The following is a 16,379-nucleotide window of genomic DNA, read 5'->3' as shown; positions in this document are numbered from 1 at the left end:
CTATTATGATGTTGGTGTTTGCCTAGTGTGCCAAACTGAGGAATTTGATCAAGGAAAATCTAGGATTATGCCTCAAGGGGGATCAGGCACTGACCAAGTTCAAGGAAACTGGGTGCCCAGCTGAGGGTACAACTGCTTGGAGCAAGAACCTGCAGAGGCAACACATCAGTGTGAATGAAATGATGTGGTTAGGCTGTAAAAACTTTCAAACTGGAACTTTTACGCATGGTCACAGGCAGTATTTTGGTGGTGATGTACATAAATGGGATGGGGACTTATTATTCCAAATGGTGTTTGCTGCTGTTGATGGTGCAGGAACTGGTGTTGAGTATAACCTCAGACAAGAAAGTGGAGGTAGACAAGCTGAGCAGATTCATTGTTATCTGCTAGGAGAAGAAAATGTATTGTGGACCATTATATTTGGGGTGCACCACTGAAACAAGTATTCATGCCACGCAGGCATGTGTAGCTACAAACACATTGCTCCAGATTCCCATGTAAGAGGGCACAAGTGATGGCCGTTTTGGGCATCCTCCGGAACTGAGGATTTCTTTGCATTCACTTTTCTAAATATGTCGAGCCCCCCCCCCCCCCAAAAAAAAAAGTCTGACAAAAAAGGGTCAGGATTTTACAGGCACCCCCCATACCATCAAACTGTGGTTTCTCATTTTGGTTTAGATGGTTAAGAGGGATTCTTTGTAGTAAACTGCCCTGCACCAACTACTCACACAAAACAAGGGACTTTATTTCACTCAACCTTCCCAATATGATAGCTTTTAAGGACAAGCCAGAAGTTTCATTACTGATAATGTGAACTTTTAAAGCTAGAATGCTGATAAATGAGAAATGGATGTCCTTCCATTTCACTGTTGCAGTATCTATTAAAATAGGGATCCTTGCAAAAGTGTCTCAACGCCCGGCCAGCATACCAAAGCATTTAGGTTGCTTTAAGGTACGCCATACATCACATGTATTACTCCTCGCCATTCCTAATGCCATCTCTTGATTGTTGGTCTAATAGTGTGCTTTGTTGCTGGTTCATAAAGTCGTTTCAGATAAGTGCCTCATTAGGGGGTTTTTGCTCCTGTTTTTTTTTTCCTTTTATATTGTTGCTTGTAGGGTTTCATGTTCAGAAAGGATGACTGCCAGTGCAGGAGACAAATTTCCCCATAATGATGGTCTCAAGCTGTGCTTATATTGTCTTAGTGCTTTCCACAACCATATGTCCTGTTCCATTTGTCGGGCCTTTATTCCTAAGACTGACTCCGTAGTCTTTGGCCTTGTACTTGGAAATGAACATCTCAAGTTTTTAGCAAAAGACAATGATAGGAACTTCCCACTCTGAGGGTCAGCCATCTGTGAAGAAGTCCCCTGCCTGTAAGAAATCTAATAGGTTTTATAGGGTCCCTGGGGACTGTAAATATCTCTGTAGGCATCCTTCTGCTGACTCTTCTGTGGCATCTGACAATGCTTTTCAGTTGCTGCCTTCTATTAAGTTACTTCCTTCTGACAGAGACAGCAGAATTATGAAAAAGGTAGCTGTGAATTTATACCTCTGCTCCCTTGGCTTTTAGGGCTGTCAATTGTCAGACCCATGTGTCTAGATAAGTTTTGGCTCTTCTTTCTCAGGCCTGTCGAGTAACTTCCGATCTCCTGGACTCTGAGGTGAAGACTTCGGCTCTTCTCAGTTAGGGACTTCTTCCCAGGTGATTTGCCATTCTCTTCAGTGTAGTTATGTTGCAGCTGCTGCCTTAGGTTCTGTGATGAGATATTCCTGGCTTCAGCTTCAACCTCTGCCTGATGTTAAGTCTTAGCTGATGGATGCTCCTCTGGACAACAAACACTTCATTGGTGAAGCTGCTGCTGATTTGTTTAAGGATAAGGGCAAGGCCTTGCAAACCTTAAACATGTTTTTGTTTCTCCTGTGCCCCCAAGGGTAGGAAAGCTACACAGACTCCTGTGTCACAGACGTCCCCTTTACCTGACACACCAGGTGCTAACTATCCTGTTATCAGCCACATTCCTCTTTCTCTTTCTTTCCATTGCCCTTCCTGTTTGGTTGAAGATTATTCATAAGTTCTGTCCATTATCCGCCTAGGGTATTTCATGGTCTGGAAATCTCTTCCCCCATTTTATGGGCATTCTTCAGCCCGCTCAGGAGCAGTTGGCCTTCTTTCCAGGGGTGCTTTGGGATCTTTGAACTCTGGGAACTATTCAGGAAGTTTCAATTTCCCAGAGGAGAACGGGTTCTATGCTGGAATGTTTTTGGTGCCCAGAAAATAAGGCACTTGGAGACCTATTCTGGGCCTCTCTCATGTGAACATATTCTGAAGGTCCCCTCTTTTTGGATGTTGTCCTTCAGACTTTGTTCCCTTTTTTGCTTCAGCAGGCTTATCTGGTGTCTCAAGACCTTAAGGATGCTCATCTTCATATCACTATTCATCACCTTTTCAGGAAGCTTTTACATTTTTTTTGCTTCCTGACATTTTTCAGTTCTCTGCTTTGCCCTTTGGTCTTTCTACTGCCCAAGGGTGTTCACCAAACGCCTCACTCCTGTGTTTGTGATGTTCTTCATCTCACATTGCTGCAGTCCTTACACTTGGGTAGTCCGCTGTCCTCGGTCGGCCCGAATATCAAAGTATAAGGCTGACGTCGGTCAAGGCGCATTTGACTGACATCAGGACGTCAGGGTACAAATGCGCATGACCGACGTCATATCCTCAGTCTTTTTTGCCGCATGGTCCGATGCAGAAGCAGCATTGCAAGTGCCGGTTGGCGTTCTGAAATTTTTCGATTTCGGAGTTTCAGACCGAGTCAAAGTTGGCTAAGTACCCGTTGGGGAATGTTTTAGGTTTTTCTTGCCTCAGTGGTTTACCGGATGTCAGAAAAAGTGAATAATTGTATTTCTTGTGGGAAACAGATACCGCATAGAGACTATCATACTTTGTGTATTCCTTGTTTAGGGCCTGAGCACGGCGTTGTTGGGTGTCGCTCTTGTGCTAGATTCAATAAGCGCACTATAAAGAGAAGGTTAGATTGTGCCAGGTTAGTCTTCGGGAAGCGGTGCAATTATAAAATGCCGTCGGATGCTCCGACGCCCGCTTCTTCGAAGAAGCGCAAGGACAAAGCAGTTAAGCCTAGGCTAGAAGAACCGTCCGTACCGGACGCCGGTTCTTTAGAGGTGTCGGTGGAGCCGGTGGTTCCACCGGAGGTTTCTTTGGGATCCCAGGGAGAGACTTTGTTATTGCAGGATGTGGCCTCTCAGGAGGCAGGTCAGGCTGATGGGGCTTCTCAGGTTACTATACTCCCCTCCTTGCCTAGGGTGGTTAGGCCGCCTCCTTCTGTTTCCAAGGCTTCTCCCAGAGGCAGGCCAGGTTTAGCTTCAGTTGGTGTCACCCCTAGTTCTTCAGGAACTGTGCCCAAGAAGCATATGCTTAAAATGGCAGAAGATCTGATTACTTTGATTAGGGGTTCTTTGCCCCCTCCTGATAAGAGACCTAGGGTGGAGCCTGAGCTAGGGAGTTTTGAGCAGGCTTCGGATGTTTCAGAGTCTTCGGCTGAAGACTTGCAGGAGTATTCCCCTTATTCTGATTCTGATGGGGATGATTCTACTCCTTCTGCTTCTCCTCCTGAGGATTTTTCTTTTCAGAAACTCTTCATTCCATGAGGGAGCATTTTAAGTGGGAAGGTCAGGACTTCTCTGATTCCAGGAAAAGGCTTAGGGAATTCACTTTTTTACCCCAGCATAGGCCTTTGGCTATACCTCTTGTTTTGGATGTGGTGGAAGATGTTTTACAGAGGCTTCTCTTAATCCTGATTCTTTGCCTCCTGCTCCTGTTAAACCGGATAGGTATTACAGGGTGCCTGAGGCTCATAAGTATCTTTTAAGAGTCCTAGGGCGGACCCAGAAACTGTTAGTCAGGGGCCTAAAGGTGTTAAGGCTTCTGTTGTCAAGAATCCGGTTCCTACAGATAAAGAGGCCAGGGCCTTGGATAGATGGGGAAAGAAAGTTTATACTTCTTCCACTCTAGCTATGAGGGCTTTGAATTGCCAGTTTCACATGTTGAAATACCAAAACTATCTCCTTTCACAATTGAAGTCTAAGGTTGATGCTCTGGCGGAAGGTATTGATTGTAAAGAGTTACAAGATTTAGTACATGTTTCTGAACAGGTGGGTAAGCATTCTTTGCAATGTGGTTTTGATGCTGTACAGGCCTCGTCTAGGGTGGCTGCCACTGGGTCAGTTCTTCGCAGGCACGCCTGGCTGAGGGATCAGAATTTATCTGACCATGTTAAAACAAGGATTTTAGATGCTCCTTTACAATCTGATGTGTTGTTTGGTTCTCCTGTTGAGGCAGTTTTAAAGAAAATGGAAGACCAGGCTAAGTCTATGCAGACTGTTAAAGATTTTTTGCAGGTTCAGCCTCCAAAGTTTAGTAGAAATTGGCCTACTAAAGGGTGGACGTATCCTTCTTATGATTCCCAGTCTAGGGGTAGATCTAGACGTGGTAGGGGCAGAGCTCAGGGCTCTTTCAGGCCTAGAACAGGGAGTTCTCCTGCACAGTCTTCGGGTGTAGGCAGGGGTCAGTCCTTTCGTAAACAGACCCAATGACCTACCTTTTCAGCTGCCAGAGCCTTCTCGTCTGGCAGCACCTTTGGGAGGAAGGTTGGCACTTTTCAAAGAAAATTGGAGTTTAATTACCCAAGACAGATGGGTATTGGATATCATACACCACGGTTACAGGTTTTATTTCCGTACCTTGCCTCCTTTCAAAGGCATGCCAGACGTTCCTCCTCAACAAAGAATAGAGGCTCACAAGCAAATTTCTCTGTTACTCCAAATAGGGGCCATACAGCCGGTCCCTATGCCAGAAGTGGGCCTAGGATTTTATTCTCGCCTGTTCCTAGTACCAAAGAAGGGGAACACGTGGAGACCAATTTTAGACTTATCTATCCTCAACACTTATCTGGACATTCCCAAGTTCAAAATGTTGACGTTACAGCAGCTTTTACCTCTGCTGGGCAAAGATCATTGGATGGTAACTTTGGATCTCAAGGAGGCTTATCTTCATGTTCCTATCAGACTGAGTTGCAGGAAGTATCTGCGTTTTCGAGCTGGGACTTTTCATTATCAGTTCTCTGCATTGCCCTTTGGCTTATCTACTGCGCCCAGAGTGTTCACGAAAGTTCTGGCTCCAGTGATAGCTTTCCTCAGGTTAAAAGGAATACAGATCTATCCTTATTTGGACGAATGCCTGATTCTGGCTCAAGGAAGGGACGAGCTTCTTCATCATTTGGATTATGTGATAGCAGCGCTAAGATGCCTGGAGTATTCTGTGAACGAAATAAAGTCCAGTCTAGTACCCTCTCAGGACATGTGCTTTCTGGGTGTGAGACTGAATACAGCAACCCAGATGGCCTTTTTGACCCCGGACAAACAAAAGAATCTTTCCCTTTACTTTCATCAGTTGTCTCATCAGTCCAGGCTGACTGCAAGGACAGTCCTTCAAGCCTTGGGGTTCATGGCATCTTGTATTCTGGTGCTTCCCAATGCCAAACTGCATATGAGGAAGCTACAATGGTATCTCAAAAATGTATGGACACAGCACTGCCAGGATTTGGACACTGTCCTTCAAATAATACCTTGCATTCAAAAGGAATTGTTGTGGTGGGCTCAGGAATGTCACCTAAACAAGGGACTCTCTGTGACCCGGCCAGAGGCGAGTCAGATTCTAACGACAGATGCCTCAGACAAAGCTTGGGGAGCTCATCTGAATGGAAAGTGGATACAAGACAAGTGGCTTGCCAGACTACAACATCTACATATCAACTTGAAAGAGATGTTAGCAGTCCAGTTTGCATTAATAGCTTTCAAGGATTTACTTCTTCCAGGGCAGGTGTTGATTCTAACAGACAACACAACTGTCATGTGGTACATCAACAAGCAAGGCGGAACACATTCTTATCCTCTATGCAGGCAAGCAATGATTTTGTGGGAGACTGCTCTCAGTTTACAGCTAAATCTTCAGGCAAGGTTTCTGCCGGGAGCACAGAACTCCTTAGCAGATGTGTTGAGCAGACAAATTATGGATCCCCACGAGTGGAAATTGGATCCTCATGTATTTCAGAAATTGACAGTGTCATGGGGAACTCCAAACATAGATCTGTTCGCTTCTCCACTAAACCACCAGCTGCCAAAGTTTTGCACAAAAGGTTTCATCCCACAGCTTGGAAAGTGGATGCTCTTTCTTTCAATTGGAGCAATCTTCATGTGTATGCCTTTCCGCCTCTGCCTCTCCTCCCAAAGGTACTACTAAAGGCCAGACAAGACAAGCCAAGGATGATTTTGATAGCTCCAGATTGGCCTCGACAGCATTGGTACCCATTACTGAGAAGCCTGGTACGGAAGCCTCCATGGCCTTTGCCTTCGATTCCACACCTGTTGTCTCAGGAGGACAGTCATTTGCTCAATGTCAAGCTTCATTCTCTGCACCTAACAGCCTGGCATATTCTGTTTTGAACCATAGTGGGCCTCCACTTCCACAGCAAGTTTTGAATGTTATTTTGGAAGCTAGAAGGCCTAGTACAAGGAAAGTGTACGCAGATAAATGGAAGAGATTTTTATTTTGGAGTGCAGCAAAGGATTTTGATGTTTCTGAGCCTAATTTAAGTGTGGCTCTTCAATATCTTACTGAGTTACTGGACAAAGGTTTGTCCTTCTCTTCTATTAAGGTTCATGCTGCAGCAATTTCGCTCACTATGATTGTGACCCACCATTGTTTTCTCATCCTTTGTTCAAGCAGTTTCTTAGAGGGGCAAAGAATATAAGAACCCCACGAAAAGCTCCTACTCCTGCTTGGGATCTCAATTTTGTGTTGGAGAAACTCACTCTACAACCTTTTGAGCCTGCAGCTACTACTGAATTAAAGTTTTTATCATGGAAGACTGCTTTTTGTTGGCTATTACCTCTGCAAGAAGGGTTTCTGAGTTGCAGGCCCTTATGGCGGTTGAGCCTTTCTTAATTTTCCATAAGGATAGGGTATCTTTACGTACTAATCCTTCCTTTATGCCTAAAGTGGTTTCTAGTGTGGCTTTAAACCAAACTATTCATTTGCCTACTTTTTATGCAAATCCCCAAAATAAAGGGGAAAAGATTTTGCACACTTTAGATGTACACAGGCAGTTGCGATATTATTTGGACAGAACTAAAGGGTTCAGGCAGTCTCAGCAATTATTTGTTTCTTTTGCTTTGAGTATAAGTGTATAAATTGAGTGTATAAATACAGCAATAAAATAAGTGTATGTATGTTCTGAGGAAGGTGTTCGAAAACGTATGTATTTGGAAGCGTTATTATTAAACTCTCCAGTTTTACAACGGAATTTTGGTGTTTTGTTTGGGAAACTGTCATCTTTTGGAACTATCCTTTGGAACTCTTATTTGTGTGGTTCTCATACCCTTATTTGGGTCTCAAAAGAGTGAGTTTGTGGTTTTTAGTACAGTGTTTTCACTCTTTACCATCCTACGTTGTTTTGAGTAACTTATTGATGGCGGAGACTTCAGGGGTAGAGATCAGCAAAGAGTCCACAGTATCCGAGAAAGGTGAATTACGTAAAGTTATCGGACAATTGTCCCAAGTTGTAGAACTACTAACACCAGTTTGTTCATCCATCTCAGTGTTACTAAATGAGTGTATCAATGGTTCTTCATTGCCTAAACGTAAAACAGGAGCGGTTCCTGTTTCTTCACCCACCGGTAGTTCACTTCCGGGTTCTCAATTGAATTTTCGTGGTGAACGGTCTGTTCCTATCGCTTTGACAAGTGTGGACAACGGCGAACAAGCAGCTCTTACCTCAATACCAAATATCAATGACTTTGATGAGTTTCCTCGTCTCCTTCGTACAGGAGCATCGGAACTTTGTGACATCAATACTGAACACTGTTTCCCTAACCAGGAACCCAGAAGTCAACGTGAGCGGCGGTCTCATTCAAAACAAGGTGACTGTAACAAATGTTATTCTTTTGACTTGCAAGCTTTTTTAAGCAAAAAGTTCAGTATTAATGAAGGTATTAATGACGCCAATGTGCCTTCATCATCTTCTGTTACATATAAAGAAAACTTGGACCTTTTATATTTTTATGTTGAGAAATATGAGAGATTGGGTTGTGATATAACATTTTTACAAGAGTGTGTTACTAAGGGTATTGTCCCTAAAGGCTTGCGAGTATGTAAATACCCCAACCGTGTGGAAGAAAATTCAGTATTCCACAAGGATTTAATAGAAATATTTGATAAATGTGGAATTGGAATTGTTAAAGCTATTATAGCTGAAAATAATAGGGTTAGGGAACATTTATTCAACAAAATTATTCAGGTTAACAAAAAAATTACAAGTGATTTATTATACAATGTAGAATCAGAAAAGTCTGTATACCTCAGTATATTTACTGTTATAGAAAACGATTGTCTCCAAAATATGAAAAGGAAAGCTTCTAAGTTGGAGAGGGATATGGAAGCTTACCGATTAGGGAATGCATATCCAAAACCGAAGCCCCACAAGTCATATCGGAGTGAGATAGTGGCTAATCATGATACATCTAATACAAATATCAATGATGATGACATCTCAGTTCACAGTGTGAGAGAATTAAATAACCAGGATTTTCCTTTGGAATATGTACCCCCACTACGCAGATCGAACAGGTTAAGGAATCGATCCCCAGTACATTACAATCAGTACTATTACCAACCCAGGTTGAATCGCAGGTAGTTATTCAGGGGGGTGATGTTATTCAACAGAATTTGAATTTATATGAATACAAACATTACAAGATTTTCAATTATAGTATTTTGGATGTTACCCCAGAACTCTTTGAATTATTTATAAAGGGCTTCAAATTCATTCCACTAAGGAAGACCAACATTTCCAGTGCTATTGTGGATCTCAAGATGTTCCTTAGGAAACAAAACTTAGACATTATGTTTGGTAACAATTCTCCCAAGCCAGTAAATTCATGTAACACTCATTCTGATGTTTCATTAAAGAAAAAGAGTGTATTCAATCCCCCCTTACACCCACAATTAAAGAATTTAGAACGTGTAATGGAGAGGGAAATAAGAAACACCATCAGTTCTCACTATGTCCCTTCCAATTTATCTAAAAATGAGCAGGAACTCCTATTCGATCTAAGGGGCAACAAAAATTTAAGAATCATGCAACCGGATAAAGGGGGTGGTGCTGTGGTGATGGATTATATTCTTTATGAATCTAAGATGAAACAATGTTTAAATAATGTTTATAACTATTCAAAAGCGTCTCTCAATGAAATTAATATTTCCAAAAGCAAAATCAATATTTTATTGAATGACCTATTATTTGAAGGTACCATTGACTTGGATACGTATAATTATTTACATAATCAATTCCCAAGGGTTCCTTCAGTCTTTGGGATACCCAAGATTCATAAAGACCCCCATGACCCACCCTTGCGTCTTATTGTGTCCTCTGAAGGTTCTGTCACCACTCCCTTGGCCAAGTATGTGGATGTGAAATTGAAAAGTTTATCAAACCAGGGTACAACAGTTATTAAAGATTCCTGGGATTTTTTAAGACAGGTGAAGGTAAACCTTTTTTCCAAGGATATAATTTTTATTACCTTGGATGTTATTGATCTTTTTGGCAGTATACCCCATGACATAGGTTTGACTTGGCATGAGGAAAGTATATTGCATTGTGGTGACTTAAATGATGACACATTCAGGACAGTTATGGTTTTAATGGAGACTGTTCTGAAACACAATTTTATGTTCTTTCAGGGAGAATTTTACAAACAGGAAAAGGGAGTGGCCATGGGGGCTAAATGTTCACCCACATACGCCAATATTGTTTTATCATGGTGGGAGAAAAAGTATATTATTTCTAGTGAATATAGTAATTCTTGGGTATTCTACAAACGTTTTTTGGATGACATTATCATTTTTTGGACAGACACGTTAGAAAGGTTTCATGAATTTTTTGAGTATTTAAAATCTACTACAAATTTTCTTGACTTTACATATAGCATCAATCACGATGAATGTTGCTATTTGGATGTTTTATTAAGAAAGGGTGATGATCACTTTATTTCTAAGGTGTATAGGAAACCCACCTTTTCCAATTCTTATCTTCATTTCACTAGCGGCCATCCTTTTGGACAAAAGAAAAATATATTAAAAGGACAACTTGTTAGATCCAGTAGGATGACCTCAGAAGAAGTAGATTTTTTAACAGATAGCAAGTTCATCATAGACATGTTTAAGGAAAGAGGATATCCATCCTTTTTGTGTGATGAAATATATGAAACAGTCATGGAAGGTAGGAAGAATAGATTTTCCCCGATTCTTGGGTGTCATGAATCCACTAGTACTACCCAATCTATTTCAACAGGGGATATACACCCACATGTTACATCAAAGGCCATTAATAACAATTTTACTACTGCTTATGTAATGGATTATACAGGTGATGCATTCCCACTTAAAAAAGTTCTAAGCAGGGAATGGGAAAGATTCCAGGAAATTACTGACTTAGAGCATTTGAAGAATAAACCTATCAAGTTTGTATATAGGAGAGACACCAATTTGAAAAATATTTTTGAATTTGGAGGACAAGGTACTACTAAAAATACTAACCATAAAAAGGGAACGTTTAAATGTGGATCATGTTCCCAGTGTCAATACATCCAGACCGGTTCACAATTGTTTGTATCTGACAGAAATAAAACAATTAAAAGTACATCCTTTGCCAACTGTAATACACAAGGGGTCATATATATTGCCACATGCCACTCCTGTTCTTCCTTTTATGTAGGTAAAACTGAAAGGAAATTGAAATCCAGAATTTATGAGCACTATTATGAAATGAGGAAGGGAAATATTAACAATGCTTTATATAGACATTCCCAAAAATGTGTGAATTCCATTTTTTATTTTTTTGTCATTGAAATAGTGCCCAAAGAAATCAGGGGTGGCATGTGGGAAACAAAACTGGAATATCGGGAATTGTACTGGCAAATTGTCTTGGATGTTGTCAGGGAACCTGGTTTGAATGACATATCATCACTAGCTCCAGTATTGAAACTGAGAGCTGCCAAATTGTAAGAGTGTGATTTCAATATTTGTCCACCAGATGGTGATGAAGATCATTTTTTTAAAAAACTTTTAACCTTGAAGAAATCAAATAAACAAATATATTCCAATAAAGGGTTATATAAAGTATATTACATCAATTTTAAACACATTTTTTATACATTTTTAATTAATCATATTTTTCCTACAAAGTTTTATTTTTATATTATAACTATTCAACATTAACAAATGCTTTTTAAACAAAACACTTTTGCAGATTGTTTAATGGGTTAATTAATTGAAATGATTATCTATTATTCAATCAAGTGGTGTATAAATACAGCAATAAAATAAGTGTATGTATGTTCTGAGGAAGGTGTTCGAAAACGTATGTATTTGGAAGCGTTATTATTAAACTCTCCAGTTTTACAACGGAATTTTGGTGTTTTGTTTGGGAAACTGTCATCTTTTGGAACTATCCTTTGGAACTCTTATTTGTGTGGTTCTCATACCCTTATTTGGGTCTCAAAAGAGTGAGTTTGTGGTTTTTACGTACTAATCCTTCCTTTATGCCTAAAGTGGTTTCTAGTGTGGCTTTAAACCAAACTATTCATTTGCCTACTTTTTATGCAAATCCCCAAAATAAACGGGAAAAGATTTTGCACACTTTAGATGTACACAGGCAGTTGCGATATTATTTGGACAGAACTAAAGGGTTCAGGCAGTCTCAGCAATTATTTGTTTCTTTTGCTTTGAGTTCTCAGGGCAAGCCTGTGTCAAAACAAACTATTTCTAAGTGGATTGGGTTTTGCATAGCTTTCTGTTATTCCCATCATGGCAAGGAGATTCCAGCTGGGATTAGGCCTCATTCCACTAGGGCTATTGCCACTTCGACAGCTTTTTTGAGGGGGGTGGCAACTAAGGATATTTTGGAGGCAGCTACTTGGAGTTCAGTGCATACTTTCTCTAGGCATTATCACCTACCACTTTACTCTAAATCCAGGGCTGGTTTTGCCACTGCTGTTTTGCAGGGCATTTTGGCAGCTCCTGCTTCCTTATAGTTTGGCCATCCTCCCTTACCTCTGCTTTGGGATTCTACCCAAGTGTAAGGACTGCAGCAATGTGAGATGAAGAACATAGTACAGTTTTGTACCTACCATAAATGTAGATGTTGAAGATCCACATTGCTGCAGTCAATTACCTCCCTCATTCCCTCTGTAGTTAGGCGGTTGTGTGGGTTGGGTTGTCAATATGTTGTATATTGTATATATTGTACATATTTTTAGTGCTAGGATGGTTGGTTGTTTGTTTGCTGTCTTTTGGTTTTGACCTTTATTTTTAGGGTCTTCTGACATCTGGGGCAAGAAAAGACTGAGGATATGACGTCGGTCATGCGCATTTGTACCCTGACGTCCTGATGTCAGTCAAATGCGCCTTGACCGACGTCAGCCTTATACTTTGATATTCGGGCCGACCGAGGACAGCGGACTACCCAAGTGTAAGGACTGCAGCAATGTGGATCTTCGAACATCTACATTTATGGTAGGTACAAAACTGTACTTTTTGCAGACTAAGGGGGATCCAAGTCTTTCCCTACTTGGACAACTTCCTGTTTCAGACATACTCTCCAGAGATCGTGATGCAAGATTTCATTTTGCAGTTTCCCTTCTGCAAAGCTTGGGGTTAACCATAAATTTCAAAAAGTCCTTTCTGATTTACCTCATGGGATCATATCTTTTTGGAGGGCAGGATCCAGGCTGTTGCAATGCTGGCATCCCTGCCTCCTCCCAAGGCCCTAACTCTCATTTCCTTCTTTCATTCCCTTCCTCCTCTGTCTTCAGTCACAGCCAGGGAATTTCTGAGAGCTCTACGGTTCATGGCCTCCACCATTCCTATGCTTCCTTTTGCTAAACTCCACATGAGGAAACTTCATTGGTTTCTAAAGTCATTTTGGCTTCAGCATTCTCATCACCTCAAATTCTTAGTTTCTCTTCTTCCTTGTCTCAGGCCAGAACTTCACTGGTGCATTCAGCAGTTGACTATCAGTCCAGAGCTCCCTTTTCAAACACCTCTTTCCTCTCAGGAGCTATTCAGACGTGGCATGAGGAGCAGCCTTCGGCTTTCTAAAGGTGCAGGGAATCTGGTTGCCTCATCAATGGGAAGACCATATCGATGTCAGAAATGAGCTCTTCTGCTGTTACTTCAAGCCTTTCATCCTGTCTTCTCTCCCCATCCTGACAAGGAGTTAACAGACAACACCACAATGATGTAGTACATCAACAAACGGAGGGGGCAAGGTCTTCTCTTCTTTGCTGGTTGGCACTCTTAGTGTGGTAATTAGCTATCCAATATCCAGTGACTCCTAAGGCAGTTTATATTCTCTCGTCAGAACATTGTGGCAGACTCTCAGCAGGTCCATAACTTAATCCCATGAATGAATGCTTCACAAGGATGTGTTTCTGAACATTGTCCACCAGTGGGGTACTCCTCAACTGGATCTTTTTGCCTCCCCTCTGAGCAGACAGCTTCCTCTGTTTTGTGCCAGACTCCCAGGTCCTCTGTGTTTGGAAGGTGAACACCCTCTGTTTTTCCTGGAAGGGATGTTTCTTTATGCCTTTCCTCCCATTCCCTTCATTCCAAAAGACCTGTTCAAAATGCAACTGGATGCTCCCAAAATCCTGTTGGTGATTCCCTTTAAGTGAGACTGCATTGGTTCCCTCTTCTGCATTTAGCCAAGGGCAGTCATCACAAGTTTACCTACTCACCAAGACAAGGGATCTCTCATCCATCCCCACCTGTTTACTCTTCAGCTGACACTGTGGGTGATGAGATTTTGACTCCACTCTTTTTTTCTGAGGATGTGCTAAGAGTCTTGCAGGAGGCCAGAAAACTCACTACTAGAAAATCCTACTTATCCAAATGGAAGTGGTTTTCTGTTTGGTGTCTGTCGTAACCTGGATCCACTTTTTGTGGATGTTTCTTTGGTGTTCTGTCTTAACTGTGCAAGTTGCTCATTGCTGGGTTGTCTTATTCTTTTGTTAAGGCCCATTTATCAGTTATCTCTGCTTGTCTGCCTTTATCACTTCTTTAGCTTCTAGATTTGAAGCTAAGCAATTTCTTAAAGCATTCTTTATATTAGGGCTACCAGGAAGCCTGTACTTCCTTCCTGGGATCTTAGTTTTGTTTTAGAAAAATTGACTTGGGCTCCTTTTGAGCATGCAGCTTCAGCTTTCCTACAGCATTGTTCTTGGAAGGCTGTACTTTTGTTAGCCCTTACTTCTGCCAGACTGGTGTCTGAGCTCTCCAAGCCCTTATGGCTTGTCCTTTTTTGGTGTTACATAAGGACAAGGGTGTCACTTTGTACTATATCCTTTTTTTATGCCCATGATGGTGAATGATTTGTCCCTAAATCAGTGTATTCATTTGCCCACTTTTTCCCTTTTCTGCAGTCTGCTAGTGAGAAGGTGCTGCATATATTGGATGTTCATTGACAACTCATTTTATTTGGATAAGACAAAGACTTTTCATAAATCTGATCAGCTTTTTGTTTCCTTTCAACCTAGGTCCTTAGGATTGGCTGTGTCCAAGCAAACTGTTTCTCCTGTGAATTCTAAAGCCAATTCTATTTGTTGTTCCTTTCATGGTAAAAGCCTTGCTTCTGTTAAGGCTCATTCTACTAGAGCTGTGGCTTCTTATGCTTTTTTCAAGGGTTTGGATACTAACTCTGTTCTTGAGGCAGCAAACTGAACTTCTGTCAATGCATTTACCAAGCACTACAAGTTGGATGGGATTTCCAGAGCTAGAGCTGGCTTTGCTAGGGCCATCCTCAGTGGGTTTGTAGAGAGCTCTGCTGGTCCTTCTTCTTCCCTCACTGCTCCTTGAGCTTTGGGGCTATCCCTATTGGAGTGAAAACTGCAAAAGTGAAATGAAAGGGCATAGTGCCATTGTGTAAAACCTTAACCATAATGGTAGATGTCCTCCTCTCCAGTGTTGCAGTATTCGCTCCCTCCCTTCTCCCCCTGGTCCTTCTCCCTTCTGGATGTACTGGTAAACCTCTCTTCTCCTTGGAGTGGCTTTTCCTACTGGAGCGGTCGTGTCTGAGGATGGTACATCTGGACGTCACTTTTATGCAGTACGCTACATGAAGAGCATACATGTGACATATGGCGTACCTTTAAAGCAACCTAAAGATTTTGGTATACTGGCCGGAGTTCTGGCCACCATTAGCAGGGGATCCGTAGAGTACTGAATATTGCAACAGTGAAGAGGAGGGCATCTACCATTATGGTAAGATCCTACACAACTGTACATTCTTGCACCTTTGATATTAATACTGAACAGTGCAGGAGAATTTTTGTATCTGCTATTTTGATATGACAGCATGCCACCCCCCCCTTTTTTTTTAGTGTGTGTGTGTGTGTGTGTGTGTGTGTGTGTGTGTGTGTGTGTGTGTGTGTGTGTGTGTGTGTGTGTGTGTGTGTGTGTGTGTGTGTGTGTGTATTATTTGTAACATGCTTTTATTTTTTATAGTGTTCTCGAAGTTGAGAAAACCCTTGTTCTTGCGGAAAGGGGCAGTGGAGAGAATGATGACATAGAACTTCTCATAGCTGGTAGAAAATTTCGAATTATGGCAACCATGAACCCTGGTGGTGACTTTGGAAAAAAAGAAGTAAGTTGCTTTGATATAATTTACCATTCTTTTCCTTGTATTCCTGCATGCTAAAATAAGTAAAATCATAAGTTCTTAGGTTTATATGCTGCTTCATTCATGTTGTAACTTCCAGAGCTTCAGATTCAATGATCTGCTACAAAGTAAATGTGTATATGTGTGTGTGTGTGTGTGTGTGTATATATATATATATATATATATATATATATATATATATATATTTTTTTTTTATTCATATATGTATATAGATTGTGTGTGAAAAAATATATATATGTATGTTTATATGGGTGCAGTTCAGAGGAGACTACATTTCGTGTTGTAGTAAATAAGTATGAGTGCTCTGTTATTACTTGTTTCAGCAGACTGCTTTCTGTGCAAAGTTCTGTTGCAGTGATGTCAAGGAGTTTACCTTTAAACTGCTGCTGTGCAATTCTGGACTTGGTGAGATCGCTTTTTGGTTCAGTCTTTTGAAAACTTAAAATTGATGATGTAAGCAGAATATATACTTACACACGTGTGTGTGTGTGTGTGTGTGTATATATATATATATATATATATATATGTGTGTGTGTGTATATATATATATGTATATATGTGTGTGTATA

At 41.1% G+C, this 16,379-nt stretch overlaps 1 protein-coding gene across 1 annotated transcript in view; it reads left to right on the top strand.

Moving 5' to 3' along the window:
• The window catches only part of MDN1 (midasin AAA ATPase 1), a 3,484,183-nt gene that overhangs the window by 1,508,721 nt on the left and 1,959,083 nt on the right, over positions 1–16,379 (top strand). The window contains exon 32 of the mRNA XM_044071809.1: positions 15,636–15,774. Within this exon, the coding sequence (XP_043927744.1) occupies positions 15,636–15,774 (139 nt within the window). The remainder of the gene's footprint in view (positions 1–15,635; positions 15,775–16,379) is intronic.

Source organism: Protopterus annectens, chromosome 1.part0 (assembly GCF_019279795.1).
Source record: "Protopterus annectens isolate FY-2018-M chromosome 1.part0, PAN1.0, whole genome shotgun sequence".
Classification (NCBI taxonomy): domain Eukaryota; kingdom Metazoa; phylum Chordata; order Ceratodontiformes; family Protopteridae; genus Protopterus; species Protopterus annectens.
Note: the sequence above shows the minus strand (reverse complement) of the source record. Positions and strands in the feature narration are given on the sequence as shown.